We start from the raw sequence: 22,437 nt of genomic DNA, 5'->3' as shown, positions 1-22,437 counted from the left end.
CACACCCCTTGAGTCAATACATGTTAGAATCACCTTTGGCAGCGATTACAGCTGTGAGTCTTTCTGGGTAAGTCTCTAAGAGCTTTGCACACCTGGATTGTACAGTATTTGCGCGTTTTTCTTGTTGATCTTTGCTAGACTGCCATTTTCAAGTCTTGACATAGATTTTCAAACCAATTTAAGTCAAAACTGTAACTAGGCAACTCAGGAAAATGCAATGTCATCTTGGTACGCAACTACAATGTATATTTGGCCTTGTGTTTTAGGTTATTGTCTTGCTGAAGGTTGAATTTGTCTCACAGTGTCTGTTGGAAAGAAGACTGAACCAGGATTTCCTCTTGGATTTTGCTTGTGGTTAGCTCTATTCCATTTCTTTTAATCATAAAAAAAACTCCCTAGTCCTTGCTGATGACAAGCATACCGGTAACATGCCGCAGCCACCACCATGCTTGAAGAATGGTACTCAATGATGTGTTGTGTAGGATTTGCCCCAAACATAACGCTTTGTATTCAGGACATAAAATGTATTTCTTTGCCACATTTTTAGCAGTATTACTTTCTGTATAGGCCTTCATTCTTTTCACTCTGTCAATTAGGTTAGTATTGTGGAGTAACCACAATGTCGTTGACTCATCCTCACTTTTCTCCTATAACAGCCATTCAAGTCAACATTGGCCTGGTGAAATCCCTGAGTGGTGTCCTTCCTCTCTGGCAACTGAGTTAAGAAGGATGCCTGTATCTTTGTAGTGACTGAGTGTATTGATACATCCAAAGTGTAATTAATAACTTAATAACTTCACAATGCTCAAAGGGATATTCAATGTCTGTTTTTTTTAAATGTATACCCATCTACCAACAGGTGCCCTTCTTTGCGAGGCATTGGAAAACATCCCTGGTCTTTGTGGTTGAATCTGTGTTTGAAATTCACTACTCGACTGAGGGAACTTACAGAGATGAGGTAGTCATTCAAAGATCATGTTAAACACTATTATTGCACAAAGTCCTTTCAACTTATTATGTTACTTGTTAAGCACATCTTTTACTCCTGAACGTATTTAGGCTTGCCATAACAAAGGGGTTGAATACCTATTGACTGAAGACATTTCAGCTTTTCATGTTTTATTCATTTGAAAAAAAAACATTAAAACATAATTCCGCTTTGACATTATGGGGTATTTTCTGTAGGCCAGTGACCAAAAAAAATCTAACTTTAATTAATTTTAAACACGGGCTGTAACACAACAAAATGTGGAAAAAGTCAAGGGGTGTGAATACTTTCTGATGGCAGTGTATTTGGCATGTTCAGCTCATTCTAATAGGCCCACATGGAGTACAATTCAGCAAGGCCATTACTGTAAAAGGCAGAGACACTACTGAGTTGTAAAGTACCATACTCCAATAAATGTAAGGAATTTTAGGTTGAAAAACAGGAGACCAAACTAATTTCCCATGAGGATACGACTATGGCACAGGAGCACTTCTGGTAAACACTTTTTAACACATTTCATTACAGTTTAACACTTGTAAAGTGCATTGTAAAGTTTAAGTATAAAACAAAGTATAAATTAAGCCTCTGTGGATGGCTATGACCAAGCACCTTGTGGTCTGAAGTGTTACAAAATTAACAACAATTCTTACGAGCAGTTTCACTAAGGAAGACGGTGCGAGCTCACAAAATAAAGATTTAATGATGATCTCAGCCTAACCTCCTCCTATTAGTCCGAGTGGAACAGACCATCAGCAAAAAATGACACATCGATAGCACATTAAATATTCAGCTGGAACGTACCATCTACACAAGACGGGGCAGCTCTGGTCGTCCCGGCCACTTGTCCAGGGAAGCAGGAGCATTTAACCGTTTGGGAGCGTTCTTCTATTTTGTTCTTGTTGCAGCATCGATGCAAAGCCACAACCTCGCAAGTGCCGGTTCTGACTTGATGCACTGTAGAAAACATAGAACAGATTGAAATCAGAATTAGCCACTTGATAAGTCAGTAAATGCTTGCCAGAACTAAAATAATGCAACAGTACTTCCACATAGCCTAAAACTCAGGTTCTCGTCAAAGTGCAGCACAAGAAAAGAGCCACAACGCAAATACTATTGTATTACTTATGCTGTGTGACTGCAAAAAAAGTTAGAATCAAGAGTTCATTTTTAACAGGCAATAGAGTAGGCCTACTATACTGTATGTCCATTGTAGAGTTAACTTTGTATTAGGTTGGCTAACAGCCAGTTCACATAATCAGAACACTGGAGGCAAGGTAGCCTAGTGGTTAGAGTGTTGGACATGTAACCGGAAGGTTGCCAGATCAAATCCCTGAGCTGACTAGGTAAAAATCTGTTGTTCTGCCCCTGAACAAGGCAGTTAACTCACTGCTCCTAAGCTGTCATTGAAAATAAGAATTTGTGACTTGCCTAGTTAAATAAGTGAAATATACCTGTCAAGGGAGGCTCCCAAATACTTATGTGGTATCCAAACCCTGAAGGTACAGAATAACTACAATTAAGCTTTAAAAGAGTTTTTAAACGCAAGTATCAGCTGAGGAATTAGTAGGCTATTCTGCCATTCAAAAAACAATTGAAAAATACCTATCTTAGGAGTTGCTGTATTTTGAGCCAATTTACAGCTCAGGCTACATTGTCTGAATTATTTAGAGACTGTGCTGCTTCCTGCTCTTTTAATTACATGTGACATTTTCACGAGGAGTCCGTCCTTCTGCAGAGGCAGTTATTGCTCATTTGGTAAACAACAAATGAAAAGTGCTGTGGAACCTTCCCACTGATTGCTTTACTTTATACCAGGGAAGCCAGCCAAGCTTATTTAATTAAATTGCTTTTGCATGTCTTGTTATGTTATTTTCTTTTTTTCAATTAGGCAGAAATGTCATAGGAGGAGGTAGGGTATTGAGTCGACTGTATTGCAGCTGCATCAACACCTAAAGTAACACCCTCAACACCACCATCACTGGGACACAATGTGGAAGACTCACACCTCAATCAATAACATTTGAATGTTTCCAATGGCTTCGATCAAACTGAATGCAGTGGTTGATGAACTCACAGTAGCATATAAGTGTATTATTGCTCAGGTGAGATTCCTCACACTAACTGTTAGGAGTTCAAGCAGATGAGTAGTCGTGCGGGAGGCGGAGCTCTTTTTTGATAATACACAAGTTTTGATAGCGCTTCTGCTATCGCCGTCCCCCCTGTCCCTGCTCATACATCAAAATAACTGAGGAGCAATCGCTTGAACGTAGCGGGAGTTTGACTCACACTCTAGTCGTATCAAAAAAGATATGAAAGACAAATACGTTTCTGCCGGCGTTGCTTAGATCTATGTAAAAGTAGCGCCACGCTTCACACAGAGAGGAAGAGTTTTTTTGAGTAGATTTGGAGCTCTAGCCGTATGACCACTGTGCTGTCCTGCTATGAAACAGAGTTTTTTTTTCATGTACTTGGGAATGAGTCTTTTCCCAGAGTCCCAGAGAAGCGCCTTTCCCTGCTGGGCCGGTGCATGGGAAAGGAGTGTGTGGCTTTATAGGCTGGTGAAAAGCATATTCCAAGGTGATGAAGAACTGGTGACCCATGTAATTGCTATGCACTGACTACAAATTGATTCTCTGGGTCCGTGTTACGAAAGTGGTACCAACACTGCAGTTCATGATTATATTCACTTTTTATTTTTTATATAGGCATTATTTCTCTCTGTTTGAGAGGCTTTTGGCCAGGCCGGTCTCAGATGTACAGTACAGAATGTCTCGATTTTTTTAAACTGAATATGCAATTTTAGCAATAGTGCAAGTGAAGACAACCAGCGGCACAAATAGCTTTTCAAATCATTGATCCTTATGGTGTTCTGCATCTGACATCCGTAAAGCTTGGGCCATAGATAGAAACGTTTCTTATCGTTTTGATCATGTAAATTGGTCGTGAACACATAAGATACATTTTATTGCAGGGCTCCACTGAAGCGGACAGTCTGTGTAGTGAAATCCTCAAGGCACACTACAAATCAGATTAAGAAGTGAAATAAAATGTATTTTCCTGAGGGCGATGCAATTGCTGATCTATTCCTCACCAAGCAGTATTGATTATGCTGTTTCAGAAAAAAAGAAAAGATAAAATAAGACTCCCAAATGGTTGGGAACTGTGCTTTTGAGGAAAAGAACAATGTTTATTTTTTTGGGCAATCCATTTGCACTGTTACCAGCCAACTGATTTCCCAACAAACACTGGAAATCGACAAAGAAGATCAAATGCACTTACAGACATAATAGGACACTCGTTCTGGGTTGCCCATAATTCAAATAGAATTGCTCCCGTATAATGGGGGGGATAAGGACATTCTCACAATGTTTTTAGGCTGGATAGGTCGTAAACCTTTGGAGTGAGACCATTGTACATTTTATTGCAATGCGCTAATGGTCTATGACAGTAATTGGACAAACTAAAGCTATATGATTAGTCTCAGTGCTAATTGTCTATGTCCAATGTTTTCCCATTGGATCAATACTTGGAATACTAGGAAAAATATAGATGATCAGAAACATTCCTCCACTGACTTTACAAGGACAGTGGATCATTGTAGTGATAAGGATTGTAAAGGTCCTTGGATCTCTTATTCCAAGGATGTGTATCCGGTAGGACTGCCAATAGGGTCAAGTGCTCTTGTTGTGCCTCTCCAGTATTGCACCTTGACCGCGTAAACAACTCAATACAATGGCAAATACAAGGTGAACCAGAGAGAGCAACTCGGAAGGCGAGGCAGATCGCTCTTCCTGCACATCTCAGCAAATTAAAGCAGACACGTCAAAGCGAAAAGAGGGAAGAGTGTTTTGAAGACATACAAATTTATGCAGCTTTTTGCTGACAGAAGCCACTAATCTAAAAAAGTATTGCGAGCACTCAAATAGGACACAAAGTGCATTAGAAAATCAATTTCTTTGCTTGCCGAAACCAACAATATTTACTAAGGGTGGTTCTTTTTTTCAATGGTATAATTTATTTTTTTCTTGTGTTCTCTGGGAATGATTTTTTTGCTTCGACTTTGAACGTGTTCTGGATTGATTTCATCCCTGGAATGATAACAGGTTTACAGCAACAGAAATAACACCCGAGGGAAATTAGAGGGCTGCTGAAGCTATCAGATAGAAATTGAACGTGTGCGAGATTATTCTGATCCAATTCCGGCAGAAATGATGAGCGCCTTGAGTAAGGATCGCTGCCAATCAAAAGCCACATGCTGGAGGCCCATGCCCTACTTTAATTGGTCGACAGAAGAAAACTAAATATTTTCTGTCATGTCCACGAATGGCCATCCTGCATGTCTACGGAATCACCTTGCCAATTATCTGCGAAAGTGGATTGTCAGTGAGGCTCTCAGTGTTGAAACCAATGAGGTTAAAACATTCGAGTTGCCCCACACTTGTAATGTTACTGAGATGCCATAATTGATCTCACTGGGCTCTAGTGATGTTCTAGTGGTGTCCCAGAGTGTCAACAGTCTTAACAAGACAAGGGAACTGTTTTGAACTATCTCTTTCACACATTTAAACCCTATCACACAATCCTTTACCGACGGAACATCAGGTGCATTGAATCATCTATGACCTAAGATAAAACATCTAGGCATACTATAGGCTATAACAAGTTATTATAATGTGAAGGCTCAGAGATCAGACATCACCTAAACTAGCATGATGTGACTGTAGTTGCACCCCCTTTTGCTCTCACAACAGCCTAAATTAGTTGAGGCATGGACTCAACAAGGTGTCGAAAGCATTCCATCGGTCCGCCTGGCACCTACTACAGTACCATACCCCGTTCAAAGGCACTTAAATATTCTATCTTGCCCATTCACCCTCTAAATGGCACACATAAACAATTCATGTCTCTATTGTCTCAAGGCATGAAAATCCTTCTTTAACCTGTCTTCTCCCCTTCATCTACACTGATTGAAGTGGATTTAACAAGTGACATCAATAAGGGATCATAGCTTTCACCTGGATTCACCTGGTCAGTCTGTTCATAATGTTTTGTACACTCAGTACATATACAGTAGGCATCTGCCAAAATTAGCGTAAAAAAATGCAATGCGCATGCTCCACTTTGTCCATGACAGCCAACAGACGCTCATCATAACACGCCCCTTCTTACAGGTGTACCGTACTGTCCTTACCTCTGTGACCTTCTGTTGGTCTAGCCATCTCCAGCAGAGTCACCATGCAGACCATTAGAAGTAGAACCCCTTTACTTCCTTGCTGTGTGTGTCTCTCACTCATCCTGCGAGAGAAAAACAGAGAGGGTGAAGAGAGATGTACGGCTACACTTAGTTTGTTTTAACAATGGTTATACACTTATACACAAGCATCTCATTGTCTACTTCAGCATCTCGCACGTTAGGCATTTAGGTCATCCAAAACATGGCCGTTGCAACTCAGTGGTCTTATGAGACTTCCTCTCTCCACATAGCTATTATTCATCGACGTTGATCTGTAACAACTGGACAGGTGAAAGAAACTCATCCCGTTGGTTTCTGCCATATTACTTTCACCAATCGTGTCTATTTGGATCAGTGCGAAAAGAGGAAGACATTTGACTATTGAAGTCCCATGGTTCACATTCATTCTGCTCCTGCCTTTTCAAATCCACTTCCAAGATAGGCACAACAAGCGTCCATCTAGTAGTGTCTTCTCTAGTGTTGTAGGAGATTTAAATTGCATCAGGCATCAGGCCAACCTCCGCTGACCAGAAGCCTACACACTAGCCAACTACTCATCTCCACCTTCTCCTTCATTATCCCCCTCTCTATCGCACTCTCCCTCTCTATCTTTTTCTGCCCATCCCCTCATCTCCAGTTTCATTCACTTGCTTTACCTCCGTCTCTACCATATTTCCTAATTAACTCTCTCTCTCTCTCACTCTCTCTATGACGGAGCCAAAGGGCCACTCAGAGCAGGTGAGTCCCTCTGCCACCCCCACACAGGCCCTTGCCATTTCAGTAGGGCAGTAGGGCAGAGGCCCGTGAGCTGTGGCTCCACACAGGGAGGAGACGAGAGAAGATCCTGGGTTCTTCTACTCAGAATGAATCCACTCCTTCTGCCTTACCCTGGGCCTTGCACTCTTTTCTCCCTAATGAAGTGTGGTTGAGATTGGGACGGAATACATAAATCATTTGGCATTGCTTGCTATCCTTGACAGGAAAATATCAAATTTCAAACACAAGACACAAGTGGTGCAGTAATTACTGGAAGAGGCGAGGCAGAGACAGTTACGTGCTTTGTCTACCCCTTTTATTTCACCATCCCTTGTCTTTCTCCACCTCGGTCATTGACATATAGATTGCGTATCTCTCACAGGGATTATCAGATTATTCATGTAGTTCATTTTATTTTTGCCATCATGAAACGGGAGCCGGCCTTTGAGTGCGGAAATAGTGATTAAAAGATGGCCGGTCGATAAAACATATAAAAGTCTGACCACTCTAATATAGAAAGAACTGAGCTGCCATTGTGGCCTTGCACAGGATTACATTTTTCAATGAAAGGTTTGTCAAATGTACTGTTCATTCCACGTCTCCCATAATAAGTGGATGTTACTATGACGCTGAATAACTGTGCCAGTATATCAGCCATGCACAGCACAAACAAACACATTATTAGCCTCTTTCTAGTCAACAACCCCATTTTTCACCTTGCTCACTGACTGTTCAAAATTATTCCGATAATCATGAGGGATCAGTGAAAGTGTTGATTTAGCAAACTATTCATCCCCTTCCTAAATCTTCACTCCTCCCTGAACACTCACATATACCACTACCTCACATGAGTGGTTTCTCTGAGAAAGCACAAGTCTGTGAAGTAAAGAACCATTTTGTGCATTATTAGTATTCTTGAAAAGCCTTTTGATTGCAAGGGAAACTATGAAAGGGTGCAGATAATAACAGTCCCACTTCAAGCCGTGGGATTTGAGTTACCTCCGTATTCCACATCGCCGTTGTGTGAAATTACAATTTTTAATTGTACTGTAGTTTTAGACAGAAAGGAGGAGACTCACACTTATTTTTCGAGTTAAGATAGTGTCAAAGTGCAAGCGTCAAGTTCTAATTTGTGTGTTTTATTCAAATACAACTTCATGTTTAATGCATGGTTTTGTCACAGAATAGACCCAGAGGAAATATGCATAATGTATGCAGCTGATTGCTGCAGGCACAAAACACGAATATCACACAAAAGTTTAGAGGAGAGCAAAAACAAACCAAACAGGAATAAACCACAGAGAAATGTACTGTATAATTAAAATCTGGTTTGTGAGGATGAGTTTCTTTTTCTTTTGCCTCTACTCTATGGATGTGCGCTGATATTAACGATACAATACCTCTATTAAAATTGTTCATTTGAAGAACATAGTAGTGTTCACTTGTGCCACCTCAGTGGTTTGCCTTAATTGATATCTGTGTTCAAATTCATTTGGAATGGGACTTTTCTCCCTTTATATCGCTGTAGCAGTAAGGTCTGCTGTTCGATGTATGGCCTATGGAGTGTGGATTTGATTTTCTTTCAAGAGTACAAGGTGCATTCGTTTAAAACTGAATGAATGAATGAATGATTTTTCCTTTCCTGTTCGTATGCCCCTTCCTATTCTATTGACTTCTTCGCTCTCTGAAACAAATTGAATAGTTACAGACCAATGTGCGGGCTTTCAAAAGACTCAACTTGACCTTGCAGAGGGGAGCGGTTGCATTGGCTATCGAAGGACCACTTCAAAAATAGTTTTCCCGCACAGAAAAAAACATGCATACACAGCTGATCTATATGTAAAATTAGCAGAAGTGAGAGCAATGAAAAATAAGGGAATTGACTGTATATTTTGATTTAATTAAATTGTAATATAAAAGGTATAAAAGGCTATATTATATTGAATTAATAAGATGTAAATACGCATTATTACCTATTTAATGTAATAATATCTATATTTAGCAGGTTTTCATAGTCAGGTGTTGGATGTTAAATGCTGTTACTGTTTAATGACCAGCAATAACATGTGTCTTCATTGAGCGCCAACGATTACTAATGCAAATATGACAGAATTATGTAATTATGCTGTTTTTGCACATATTCATGTTAATTACTATATTCTTGATAAATATCTGAAACTGTGTCATAATGCATGGCTTTGATATGAGAACATTGCTACTTCTAGCTGTGAACTGAGTGTTTGCCACATAACGCCAAATACTCTGGAGTACAATTATTGGTTAGACTGAGTAGTATTACTAAATAGGCCAACTGTGATTGGATGAAGACCATGTGATTCATTCCCATCCACAAGCTACGATGGACTGCTTATGAGGCTGGTCCTCACTGTGGTTCCAACAGGTCATTATGTCAGCATGTGGTTCAAATCAAATCAAAGTTTATTTGTCATGTGCGCCGAATACAACAGGTTTAGACCTTACAGTGAAATGCTTACTTACAGGCTCTAACCAATAGTGCAAAAAAAATTATTAGGTGAACAATAGGTAGGTAAAGAAAGAAAAACAACAGTTAAAAGACAGTGAAAAACAGTAGCGAGGTCATATACAGTAGCGAGGCTATAAAAGTAGCGAGGCTACATTCAGACACCGGTTAGGTAGGTAGCTTGAGGTAGTATGTACATGTAGATATGGTTCAAGTGACTATGCATATATGATGAACAGAGATTAGCAGTAGCGTAAAGAGGAGTTGGTGGGTGGCGGGACACAATGCAGACAGTCCGGTTAGCCAATGTGCGGGAGCACTGGTTGGTCGGGCCAATTGAGGTAGTATGTACATATGTACATGAATGTATAGTTAAAGTGACTGTGCATATATGATAAAAGGAGAGTAGCAGCAGCGTGAAAGAGGGGTTGGGGGGGGCACACAATGCAAATAGTCCGCTAGTCATTTAATTACCTGATCAGGAGTCTTATGGCTTGGGGGGTAAAAACTGACGAGAAGCCTTTTTGTCCTACACTTGGCACTCCGGTACCACTTGCCATGCAGTAGTAGAGAGAACAGTCTATGACTGGGGTCTTTGACAACTTTTAAGGCCTTCCTCTGACACCGCCTGGTGTAGAGGTCCTGGATGGCAGGCAGCTTAGCCTCAGTGATGTACTGGGCCATACGCACTACCCTCTGTAGTGCCTTGCGGTCGGAGGCCGAGCAATTGCCGAACTAGGCAGTGATGCAACCATGCTCTCGATGTTGCAGCTATAGAACCTTTTGAGGATCTCAGGACCCATGCAAAATCTTTTTAGTTTCCTGAGGGGTTATGGTCAGCCGTCCACTGAATGTTAGCCTATTCCCCAAAATCATTACTCGATTCTGCCGAGCTCCTTGGCTGATCTGTGGAGAGCGAGGTCGTGTTCACAGACTTTGATAAGTTCCCCCTGTGCCGTTGTGGTGAGGAGAAGGTCGTAGGTCAGCCTTCCCCATGGACAGACTGATGGATTCTGACCTGAGGTAAAAGCGAGATGCTGGCACTCTACAGGCAGGGCAACATACCAAGATCTCTTTCAACCCAGAGTGAGTGTTTGCATCAGTAAGTCTATTCAGGCTGATACAAGAACAAAGACGAGCGATGGAGTGTTCTCACAGCCAACGGGTCATGCTGCTGCAAGTTCTAGAACTTTTGTCAGGGATGGATAGCATAACTAGGTTACTTTTTAAGAAACTTGAGATTCAATAATTTAAGAGCGGGGCTGAAATCTAAGACCACGTTTGCCAAGGGGAACAGATAGCGGAAAAGCTGTATTCCCTTGTGAAGACAGACTGTATCAACGGGATACATGTCAAATCATTCTGTCCTATTTGTTAAACCTAAAAATATTTTGCCGCGTAACACATATGTCACTCATATCCCAGCCTTGAAGGACCAATCTATAATAGGTTTCATAATGTGGACAAAAGACTCCATCGACCTTGGCCTACATACATACTGTAAAGAGAAAAGAACTCAGGAAGGGAAGACATTTATTCATCAAGACTTACAGACGTAGGATCTTAATTTGAGCCAGTTTGCAACAGCAGGAAAATAATCCTGCGGCAACTGGAAATGTGAATTATTATGTGGATTATAATGAATGGACATTTTTTGGGGGCTTGATACATTTCATAGTGGAAATTACTATCTTCAGAAGCCTTTTTATACCTCAAATACATGACAAGATTTACATTTCCTGTATTGCAGGACAGTTCTCCTGCAACAGGGAGATCAAATTAAGATCCTACATCTGTATTTACATAGTGGAAAAAAGTAAGGACCCTATTAGCAAAGACAGAGGCCATACAGGAGAGGAGACTCTGATGGTACTGTAATGGTGGAGCCATTATAGTAAGTAAGATCAGCTGAAGTTGCAAAGCTATTACACAGTTAAGCCACGCATGATGAGAGCTGTTCCTACGCCACTGTGCTGTGCTAACCTCTTTGAGACGACCCACAGTAACCGACAGAGGGATTTGTGAGGCCATAACAACAAAGAGCCCTGACACATTCGGCGAACAAACATGGGATTTTATTCCTATAGACATGGCCCAACATATGATAAAAGCCTCAGTGTAATAAAGTGAGGGAGAGGGTGGCGTGGGAGACAGACAAAGCTGTGGATGGGGAGATTGGCAGGCAAGCGAGTGAAATCGTTAAACTGCAAAAACCTGGACTTTCCTCTCTGTCTCTGGAGCTGGATTTGATACAGGGATTATCTCTCTCGTCTCTCTCTCTCACTCCCCCTCTCCCCCTCTCCCCCCCTCTCTTTCTCTCTTTTCTTCGACCGTGACAGGGACTGTCACCTCGGACAGCTGCAGTGGGCCGATTGCACGGTCACAGAACAAGCATCTCTGCTACACAGATGTTCTCCACTGACAGTATGAAGCGAAAGTAATGCTTTCCCCCCTCTGTCACACCAAACACTTTTCATGATCCTGCTTTAATGTGAATGTAAACGAGACGTGACACCAGTCATAACAGTCTGTGATTTTTAGGTCGAAACTATCAACAAAATGACCAAACCCTGTCACAAAATATTCTCTGGTTCAATGTCTATCTTGAGCTAACCGGGTCACTCTGGCTAATGGAAATGGCAATGCATGTCCGGAAGAGATAAAAAAAACACAAACAACATGTAGAAGCTTCCCAATAAACTGTAAGTAACTGACATGAAAATGTAGGGACCCCTAAATGCATGACCTGACTTCCGTTTGGAACCCTTTCAAAAAGTTTTCACTTCCAAGTGTTCACTTGTTACCAGACACCAACGCTGAGTGCCCTTTCCAAAGTGGTCACCGTCATAATGACCTTCCGTAATGACACCTTCCGTAATCACACATCGGAGATGTGAAGCCATGTGAGAGGGCAAACTCATAAACGTAGCAGGCTGCAACATTCAACCCCGCCTCAGACAGGCGTATGGGTGCCAGTGTGATATTTCAATCCGTTTCCCATCAAGTTCACTCTGGCACCAATCAGGAGAAACCAGTGCATTCACACCAATGGATTGGATGGCTGCCTCTCTTGCTCTCCTTTTCCCACTTCCTTCTCCTATGAGTTATGAGGTCATAGTACAATGGTCTATTTTGGAATGGACCGTAATTGCTCTCTTAGCCGAGGCTTTATGAATTATGAATGAATGTAGTCTAAACATTTTAGTAGTAAGGCATCTTTTGAGTGTTTCTTTTAATGAAGGGTAGTACAGGAAGTAGTCATACAGGATAGAATCCTTGACTGCTACCCAATAATGACTTCCACATGAGACCGATTGATCAGAGAGAGAATATAGGGGACTATGAAATAACATCTTTGAGTTCTGCCGTTTACATTCACTAGTTATGCCCTTTTGTACGTTCTATTAAGTTTGTCTTCTTGATTGATGCGACTGATGTAAATGTAAAAAACCCAGCAAGAGCTATTTTCCTTTATTTAACTAGGCAAGTCAGTTAAGAACAAATTCTTATTTTCAATGACGGCCTAGGAACAGTGGGTTAACTGCCTGTCCAGGAGCAGAACGACAGATTTGTACCTTGTCAGCTCGGGGGTTTGAACTTGCAACCTTCCGGTTACTAGTCCAACGCTCTAACCAATAGGCTACCCTGCCACCCCTTTAATGCATATTGGTCTTGTCAAACTTGATAACAATGGTAATATTACTTACTTTTTTTCTCTCTCATCAACACACAACACCACGCCTACCTCCACGGGACATTTCTTACGTGCACAGCTGATGTTGATGAAGTGGTGATTATTGTTGTGGGTGACCTTTGTCGCATCCACAGAGGAAGTGTGCATCACCTGCCTGTACTAGTAATGACCTGATGAGGTTTGTGTTATTTATATGCAACATCCACACTGCCACCCAGGCTGGCGCTGTCTGCGCAAACAGACACGTTAGAATACAACCAAATTGTGGAGATAGATTATCACGCCAGATAGTCACTTCCTGTGCAATTCAGACACTGGTCTCCACCAGTCTCAAAGAGTTGGAGCCTTGACATATTTGGGTCCTTTTATCTAACCACACATCACCACTGTCTTCAGTGTCTGTCATAAAATGTATTGGTTTGATTTGGCATTTTTTCTCATCTTTATATTATCCTTTATGTTTAATCATATTGCTTTATTATGCTTTTGTCATCTATTTATGACCGCAGTATGAATTACACTGTTACAATACATGTATCATGAATGTGAATAGATGAGGGTATGATGTGGGATGCCTTCCCTAAGTGTATGCAGCATATTTCCCCTCTCGTCACTCTTTACCATTCTCTCTTCAGAAGTGAAACACTCGTTACGGCTATTGACATGCTAAGGCAGCCTTTTGAAATATTCATGTGCAATATTTTTTAAAGCAATGTTTCCATCCCTTTACAACCTAACCCCAGAAGACGATGCTACAGAAAGAAAGCAGTGTATTGTGTAGGGAACATAGGCTACGTCCCAAATGGTATCCTATCCCCTATAGGCCTATATTACATAGGGCTCTTGTCAAAAGTAGTGCACCATGTAGGGACTAGGGTGCCATTTGGGATGCTTCCATAGAGAAGTGGCACCACATTATGCCTTAGTGCTGCAGGGTGAATAGGTCCTAGCTGTTCAGCAGGGAGCAAATGACTTCAAAGATCTGGCACTTGACAACATGTCGAAAACGGAGAGCCACTTGAATTATCCAATCATGGTGAATGATGCAGATTGTTACGGAAGGTGTGCATGCGGGAGTGTGCACGTGGCCATGCCTGTAGTGTGTGAGGCCGTGGGTGTGTATATGTGTGCGTTTGCGCGTGCATGCGTGTATGTAGGCTATGTCTACACATGCTGTGTGCTAGCATTAGACACCAAAACACTGTAATTTATTCTTGTATAGAACCACCTAGGCTTCGGAGTGTTTTCCCCCAGTATTTGCTTGAGGTGCAGTAGCAACATATAAAACAAACCGAGGGTGCCAAGTGGTCTGACCTTTTAAGGTAGGCCGCTTTTCACAAACACTTAACCACCGTATGGGAATCAACGCAGCCCAACAGAAGCACCACAAGACGGGGTTGCATTGATTCTTCTTAGAACAAAAGACAATGAAATGTGACCTGTTATCTGCAATTACAAGATGGGGCTCGTAAAGGACACAGTAAAGGGTACCGTTCCTGATCCACCACCATTGTTTTGTAGCATCCACGTGGGTGATGCAGCTAGGACGCTAATTTGGGACAAATAAGAAACCTGAACACCCCTCTTGTTTTCAATCATGACGTCCTTATAACAAAAAAAATGTCGTTATGACATCATTGCAACCAGGAATTGTCATGATAACGACACCTCCAACTTTGCCTACTAGGGAAAGTGACCTTCAATCGAGACCATTGGGAGAGCTGGCAGGTACACAGATGCTGAGGCACATTCACACCTGTAACAGTAATTTGGTTTAAACAAGCCTAATATTACATGTAATTTAAGGAGCTGTTGATGTGATCGGACAGGAGAGCTGAGAACTAATTTAGTTCCAGAAACCTCGGGATGACATATTTCACCAGTGTTAATGCACTGACTTTGTTTATATGTCATAGTAGAGTTGTGTTCATGGGCTTGGCAGTTGTTACCTCAGACTCCATCTGTTGTGAGTAAAACGACATTCCCTTTAAAGGTCCAGTGCAGCAATTTTTTACCTCAATATCAAATCATTTCTGGGTAACAATTAGGTCCCTTACTGTGATTGTTTTCAATTAAAATCGTCAAAAATAAATACAAATTGCTTAGCAAAGAGCAGTTTCTCAAGCAATAATTTTGCTGGGACAGTCTGAGACTAGTCTGAGTGGGGAGGGGAAAACTGAAAACTAGCTGTTATTGGCAGAATTGTTTGGAACTCTCTTTCTTATTGGTCTATTAACTAATTTGATGACAGCAGGCAAGCCAAACTCCATCCCACCAAAACAGACAAATCTCAGCCGCTCTTTCCAAATAGCTATTACACTAAAGGGTCCTTAATCATCATTTTCACAGCATTATTTCAACTTCATAATGTGAAAATATATATAAATCACATTTTTGACTGCACTGGGCCTTTAAAGGTAAGATATTGTACAGTTAAATAACGACACAATGTATCCCCCCCGGGGGCCGCATCCCGCATTCAAAGTCACAGGCTCAATTTTCTTAGCCTAACTTGGTGTGATCGGAAACCAAAAATTCCTACCTCGGATTAACGGAAGCCAATAAGCGAGAGGAAACATGAATAGAGTGTCTAAGCCGTGCTCGGGCGCGCTGAGCTCCTCTTTGATGAGAAAGAGAAGGTGAAAAGTGAGGCGTCAGAGCGAGGGAGCGCTCTATTTTTAGGAGGCTTGATGAAACTTCTCATTTCTGTACCAAGGACAGGCGAGAAGAGACAGGTGATTATTTAATGCCTTTAATTAGCCACAGAGACTGACTGTTCTACCTGTTAGCCAATTATCGTCTGAGCACTCTGCACCCGACTCTTAATAACTTTGTAACTGAAGCTGTAATATATCACTTCCTGGAAAACATGGTACTGAATATGTTGCTTTATTGCGCAGTAAACCGTAGCCAGGGATGGGGAAATGATGCACAGCAAATAATGGGTAGTACTGTATGTTGTTTGGTACTGCAGTTTTCATTTCAAGTATTCAAGATGTATGAATTTCTAAGACAATGGTAGGGCTTTATTATGCTATCTGTACCGACTACCTTGGTGACGGATTAACTGTATAAAAAGGTGTTGTAAAGGACCCTGCCTGCCACATTGTCAAGCTGTCCAAGAACCGTTAGGTGTGATTTTACAGTACCTCAGTTGCAATAGAAACACCTTGCAGCAAATGTCATCATACCATTATCATTCATCAAGATCATGTGCATGATCAAGCCGGTGATTAGCCTGACATGATTCTATAGAAGAGTTGCTGTCTTTATCTGATGTTATATACAGTAGCGTAATTGTAACTGTAGCTATTGGAGATGCTATTCAAAAGAGTGACTGGAGATTTCTGTTCTGCTGTCCTTGCCTGCCTGCAAGTGGAGAGACCTTGTGGAGCAATGTTTCAATAGCTCCTTCTTTCCCCCATTGAAGCTGAAGCACCATTTGTTCAGAGGTTCAAGTTAAGACTGATAGGCGCGAGAGCCAAGGTGAGCAGCCCTTCCCCAGAATAGAACCATGTGTGTGTGTGTGCGTGTGTGACCCTGACAGCTTATCAAAACCAGGCTTCAAAACCTTTCTTCAGTGATAATTTGTAGGTCAGTGCCACTGACCATTCCAAATGCACAGCCTATGACAAGCTATGCCAGAGCAGGCCATGAATTAACAACACCTTTCATTCTCTTTCTCTTTCTCTCACTCATGTCAGCCTCATTCACATGTCAGCACAGCTACGTAGGCATAGGGGTGGAGTGGGTGGCTGGGGCCAACCAGGCATTGATTTAGATTAGCGAGGGAGGCTCCTCGAAGTCCAGAAGGGGATCAGGGTGTGTTCAAATGAAACAGGCAGGCCTTATTTTAATGGGGGGTGAAGGAGAGAGGTGACAATTTTTTTTTTTTAATTACACAGAGAGTGATTGAGCGGATTAAAATGAAATGGTACACTTTTTTCTTCCTTCTCTCCCTCTCCTCTCTCCCTCCTCTATCTCCTCTATCTCCTCCCTCTCCTCTCCTCTCCATCTCCATCTCCATCTCGCCTCCCTCCCTCCCTCCCTCCTAATCTCCATCTTGCCTCTCTCCCTCTCCTTCCTCACTCTCCTCTCTCCCTCTCTCCTCCCTCTCCTCTATCTCCATCTCACCTTTCTCCCTCACTCTCCCTCTCCTCTCTCCCCTTCCTCTCTTCTCCTTCCCTCCCTCTCCTCTCTCCCTCCTCTCCATCTCGCTTCTCTCTCCCTCTCCTTTCTCCCTCTCCTCTCTCCCCTCCCCTCCTCTCTCTCCCCCCTCCCTCCCCTCTCTCCCCCTCTCTTTCCTCTCTCCCCCTGCCCTCCTCTTTCCATATCACCTCTCTCCGTCTCCCCCTTCTCTCTCCATCTCACCTCTCTCCCTCTCCTCCTCTCCCTCTCCCCATCTCCATCTCGCCTCTCTCCCTCTCCTTCCTCACTCTCCTCTCTCCTCCCTCTCTCCCACTCCCCTCCTCTCTCCTTCCTCTCTCCCCCTCCTCCTCCTCTCTCCTCTCCCCTCTCCCTCTCCATCTCACCTCTCTCCCTCTCACCTCTCTCACTCCTCTCTCCTTCTCCCCATCTCCATCTCGCCTGTCTCCCTCTCCCTCTCCCCATCTCCAGCTCACCTCTCTCCCTCTCCTTTCTCCCCCTCCTCTCTCCCACTCCCCTCCTCTGTCCTTCCTCTCTCCCCTCCTCCTCCTCTATCCTCTCCCCTCTCCCTCTCCATCTCACCTCTCTCCCTCTCCTCTCCCTCCTCTCTCCTTCTCCCCATCTCCAGCTCACCTCTCTCCCTCTCCTTTCTCCCCCTCCTCTCTAACCCTCTCCCTCTCCATCTCGCCTCTCTCCCTCTCCTTCCTCACTCTCCTCTCTCCCCTCCCCTCCTCTCTCCTTCCTCTCTCCCACTCCCCTCCTCTCTCCTTCCTCTCTCCCCCTCCTCCTCCTCTCTCCTCTCCCCTTTCCCTCTCCATCTCACCTCTCTCCCTCTCCTCTCCCTCCTCTCTCCTTCTCCCCATCTCCATCTCGCTTGTCTCCCTCTCCCCATCTCCAGCTCACCTCTCTCCCTCTCCTTTCTCCCCCTCCTCTCTCCCCCTCTCCATCTCACCTTTCTCCCTCTCCTTCCTCACTCTCCTCACTCCCCTCCTCTCTCCCCCTCCCTCTCCATCTCATCTCTATCCCTCTCCTCCCCCTCCTCTCTCCCTCTCTCCATCTCCATCTCGCCTCTCTCCTCTCTCCCTCTCCATCTGCCTCTCTCCCTCTCCTCTCATCCCTCACTCTACCCCCTCCCTCTCTCCCTCTTCCCCTTCCCTCTCTTTTTCTCCCGTTTACATCCTGGAACAACGAAGCAGAAGTTATTTGAGCTTGTGCTCTCGCGGGGGATATAATCCGGCCTAAGCGACAGGCTAATTTGTGGTATTAGATTACTTTCATCAGCGCGTTTCGTTGGGGCCTCCTTTGAACGCAAAGGGGCATAAACGGCCGCTCTGCTTGGATGGCCACGGTGACTCGTGTGCTGTCAAGGGGGGTATCACAACACTGTGGTGGCCCAGAGGAGTCACACACACTTGCCCATTGCCTTGTTCCAACTCCTTGATGACTCACTATGAAAAAATGTGTACATGGATTCTACACAGATGATGTGGCATGTTAGAATTTTGTGCTTTTAGCAGGTGTCTGGCATTGCATTGCAGTACTATGCAAGTGGCTCGCAAAGGTTATGTTGCCATAGACATTGACAGAAGACTCTTACAGAGCTTGAATGTAACATTAAGGGATCATTAAGTAGACCACTTGGACAAGAATCAGTTCACAGTCCACAACAGCTGTCTAAAACCTTTATGAAAATGGTCCAGAAATGAAAAATGACCTGCCTAGCTAGTCATCTCAAGTGAGGATCCACCAGAACAAGGTGTCACTCATTACCAAACTATAGGAGACCACACACACACAAACAGAAAGAGAGAGAGGGAGAGAGACGGAGACGGAAAGAGACATGGAGAGAGACACGGAGAGAGACACGGAGAGAGACACGGAGAGAGAGTGAGAGAGACAGAGAGAGACACAGAGAGAGAGAGAGACGGAGACGGAAAGAGACAAACAGAGACACGGAGAGAGACACAGAGAGCGAGGGAGAGACAGAGAGAAGCAAAAACAGAAGCAAACATTTCTTAAAGTCACAATGGGAAATGCGTCTAAGTCAAGTTATTGCAGGAGACCATTCAGAATGTCAGAGGCCAGAACAAGTAATTAAAGGCAATAGAAAAATGAGGATTAGTTGGAATTAATCCGCAACTTTTCTCATTTTCTGGGCTGAAAATGCTGAAATGGAACGATATGGAAATGTAGCTGAGCATGGCAGAACTAATGGGGCTGCAGCTTCTCCCTGAAATGAGAAGTAGCTAATGGATGGCCAGGCCTGGATAAGATGGCTGAGTGAGATTGCATGTGGATTTAAATGATTAGGAACATGGTGGCCAGGGCTCTCTTTGTGCAGAGAAAAGTAAAATGTGACAATGAATGCTAAAATGTGAAATCCGCCATTTAAGAAATACATTTTATTTTCTCTTATTCAAAATACAGGCCATGTGACCCAGAGACACAATCCATATCCACCATTCTGGAAATGCATGTCATTTAAATGTATTAGTTATCAAGGGGGGGGGGGGGGGGGGGGGGTGATAATGGACATTTGTGTGGCGTGTAACAGTGAGCGTCTGCAAACAATTCCTTGCACCATTAAATACATTTATCGACATGATACTTAGATGTTAACAGGTTGTAGTTTGTATCATTTTTTTTTTTACTCAGCCAGCTGTAGCTTCTATTGTGTGCACAGTATTTAAGACTCACACACACAGCTTGTTGAAAGCAAAAGCAGCTTACTCTAGTCTGAGTCGACATCAGAGACAAACACTAGCAGCCTCAGTAGATGGGTGGTTGGGTGGGTAGAAAGACAAGATGGGGAATGTGATGGGCTCTGACACTCAAATGGAGAGCTGATCGCTGATGGCTGTGGATCAGAACAGGCTCCGCCCTCATTACAACCAGGAATAGAAAACTGGAAGCAGTGCTCGATGCTCGATGCTCTGTCGGGAGGGACTGGAGCATACAGCCTGACTACTTCACTGTTCCGTACAGCTGCGACCAAGTTGGACAGGTGCGGGCCGATAATTGGTTGCCGTGTCGACGGGAAGCACGCCGAGCCTGTCTCCAGGAGCTCATTACTATCACTCAGAACACGTCCAACCCCCCCCCCCCCCCCCCCCCAAAAAAAAAAACTGGAGCAAACCTCCAAATGGCTAAACTTATTTCTGTGTGGGACATCACTTATTAATTCTTGTGACGTGCCACTGTTTAAGGAGAGCATAAAATACAGAGCAACGGCAGCCATCTTTGATGGATGAGCAATGACCAGGCTGTTTATCTATTTGTGGCCTGTTTCTAGAATGTTCTAATAGGACTAATTTAAAACATGATTTACAGTAAATGAACCTGAAAGTGACTTAGACATGCTGTTTGGAGCATATATGTCCTACAGGTTCCACCACCCTATAGTGCAGTGCCATGGTTCTCTGAACCATTCTAGACCAGTGGTCACCAACCGGTCCATCTTCAAGGCATTTCTAGTCGATCACCAAACATTTATTTTGAGAAGCCAACGATAAAGCCTTGCGCTTTCTTCGTCTTGCACTGCTGGCGGTAGGTGCACTTGATTCAGAATCCCTGCTGTGCATTGGTCTGAAAGGACAAACTCCGCCTACCCGGTGGACCAGGAGAGCTGTGGCTAAATCAAGTGCACCTACTGTGCTGGCCAATCGGATAGCTCAAATCACCGTGCCTACCTACAGTTTCCACGACCCCACAGTAAAGTTTGATACAAGCCTATGTGAGATTTCATCATTTTAAAAACCATGACCAGAGAGAGACTGTCAAAGAATACAGAAGAGCTGGTGTTTTTATGAGGGGTTCATGTTTAAGTTTTTATTCAGCACTGTCAACACTGTTTTTAGTCAACATATTAACAAAACATAAAACGCTCTTTTCCCTACTTCCACTCGCGTTGCAGCTGCAATGAATGAGTATCCAAGTGTATAGATAGCCCTGCGTTTTTATTATCAGCAGCCTGTAGTATCTATTTTAATATAAAATAATATTTCACTTTCTCTGGTCATAAGAACAACATGAATTTGTGCATGAGGCAGAAATAATGCAGTGCGACTCGAGTTTCGCCATCAGGTGAAAGACGGTGTCCCCTCTCTCTGGTCTCACCGGAGGAAAGGAGAGAGCAGGGACTGTGAGAGGTAAGACCATCTACTGCTCTCTCCCTCCCTCCTCTAATAATTTGCAGAAACCATCAGTCCAGTAAAATTAAATTAAAATGATCAGCAAATTACTTCAATTTATGCTCAGCTGTACCTTGAAATTGATACAACAACTGATCTAGGCCTATTTCGTTGTCAAAGCCTGAGTTATTAAATAGAATATGGTCTGAGATTAACAATATTGGCAGGCCAAGCATAGCCAATATACTTTGATATTGTATTAAACCTATTGCACAACCCACTGGGCACACACTGGTTGAATCTACATTGTTTCCACCAACATGGAACAGATGTTGAATTGATGTCTGTGCCCAGTGGTAAACCTCATTCCTACAGAACTGTTTGTATTACGTTAATGTTGCATAGGCTCATATTTTTTAAGTCAGTCATGTTTTTTTTTATTACCTGAGCGGTAGATCTTGGCTTGCTTTTTGCCAGAGAAAGTGATCTTGCCTTGACAAGAACCCAAAGTTAGACACTTGGACACTGAGATTTGTTTTTGAGCCTTATGCCTACATTCGGGGAATGTTTTGAGACCCCAAAATGATTGTCTGGTTTGTAAGGCATACAGAGGTTGATGCGTTGTTGGAAGTGGCAGTCACTCTCCAAAGCCACCAGTGGACACAAAGCCATGACTGGGGGGCATCATTAAGCTACAAAACTCAAGCCTGAGTAGGAACTGTTGTCCGAGAGCCCTCTATGGTAGCCTACATAGTCAGAGGGCTGTGAGGGACAGGCTGAAGAATTACAAGAGAAAAATCTAAGTATATCAACTGTTCAGCTCACATTTCCATGATGAACAATTGGGCCCGGATATACACTGTGATGTACTGTATGATCCAAACCAAATTGCCCCTTTTTTTTCCCAAATGCATGCTGGATAGTGGTGCAGGGTACAATTGTCCTGACAGCTTATGAATGTATAGCCTATAGCCCACAATATTAAGATTCTACTAAAAAAATCTATCT

General features: G+C 43.1%; 1 protein-coding gene across 1 annotated transcript in view; it reads right to left on the bottom strand.

Moving 5' to 3' along the window:
• LOC110500079 (chemokine-like protein TAFA-2) overlaps positions 1-22,437 on the bottom strand; it is a 58,298-nt gene that overhangs the window by 7,613 nt on the left and 28,248 nt on the right. Inside the window, exons 2-3 of the mRNA XM_021577232.2 lie at positions 6,180-6,283; positions 1,790-1,942 (exon numbers count right to left, since the gene is read on the bottom strand). Coding sequence (XP_021432907.1) covers positions 1,790-1,942; positions 6,180-6,282 — 256 coding nt within the window. The 5' untranslated portion in view covers position 6,283. The remainder of the gene's footprint in view (positions 1-1,789; positions 1,943-6,179; positions 6,284-22,437) is intronic.

The sequence above is a fragment of the Oncorhynchus mykiss genome, chromosome 21 (assembly GCF_013265735.2).
Source record: "Oncorhynchus mykiss isolate Arlee chromosome 21, USDA_OmykA_1.1, whole genome shotgun sequence".
NCBI classification, from domain to species: domain Eukaryota; kingdom Metazoa; phylum Chordata; class Actinopteri; order Salmoniformes; family Salmonidae; genus Oncorhynchus; species Oncorhynchus mykiss.
The sequence above is the reverse complement of the archived record's forward strand: the minus strand, read 5'-3'. Positions and strand labels throughout refer to the sequence as shown.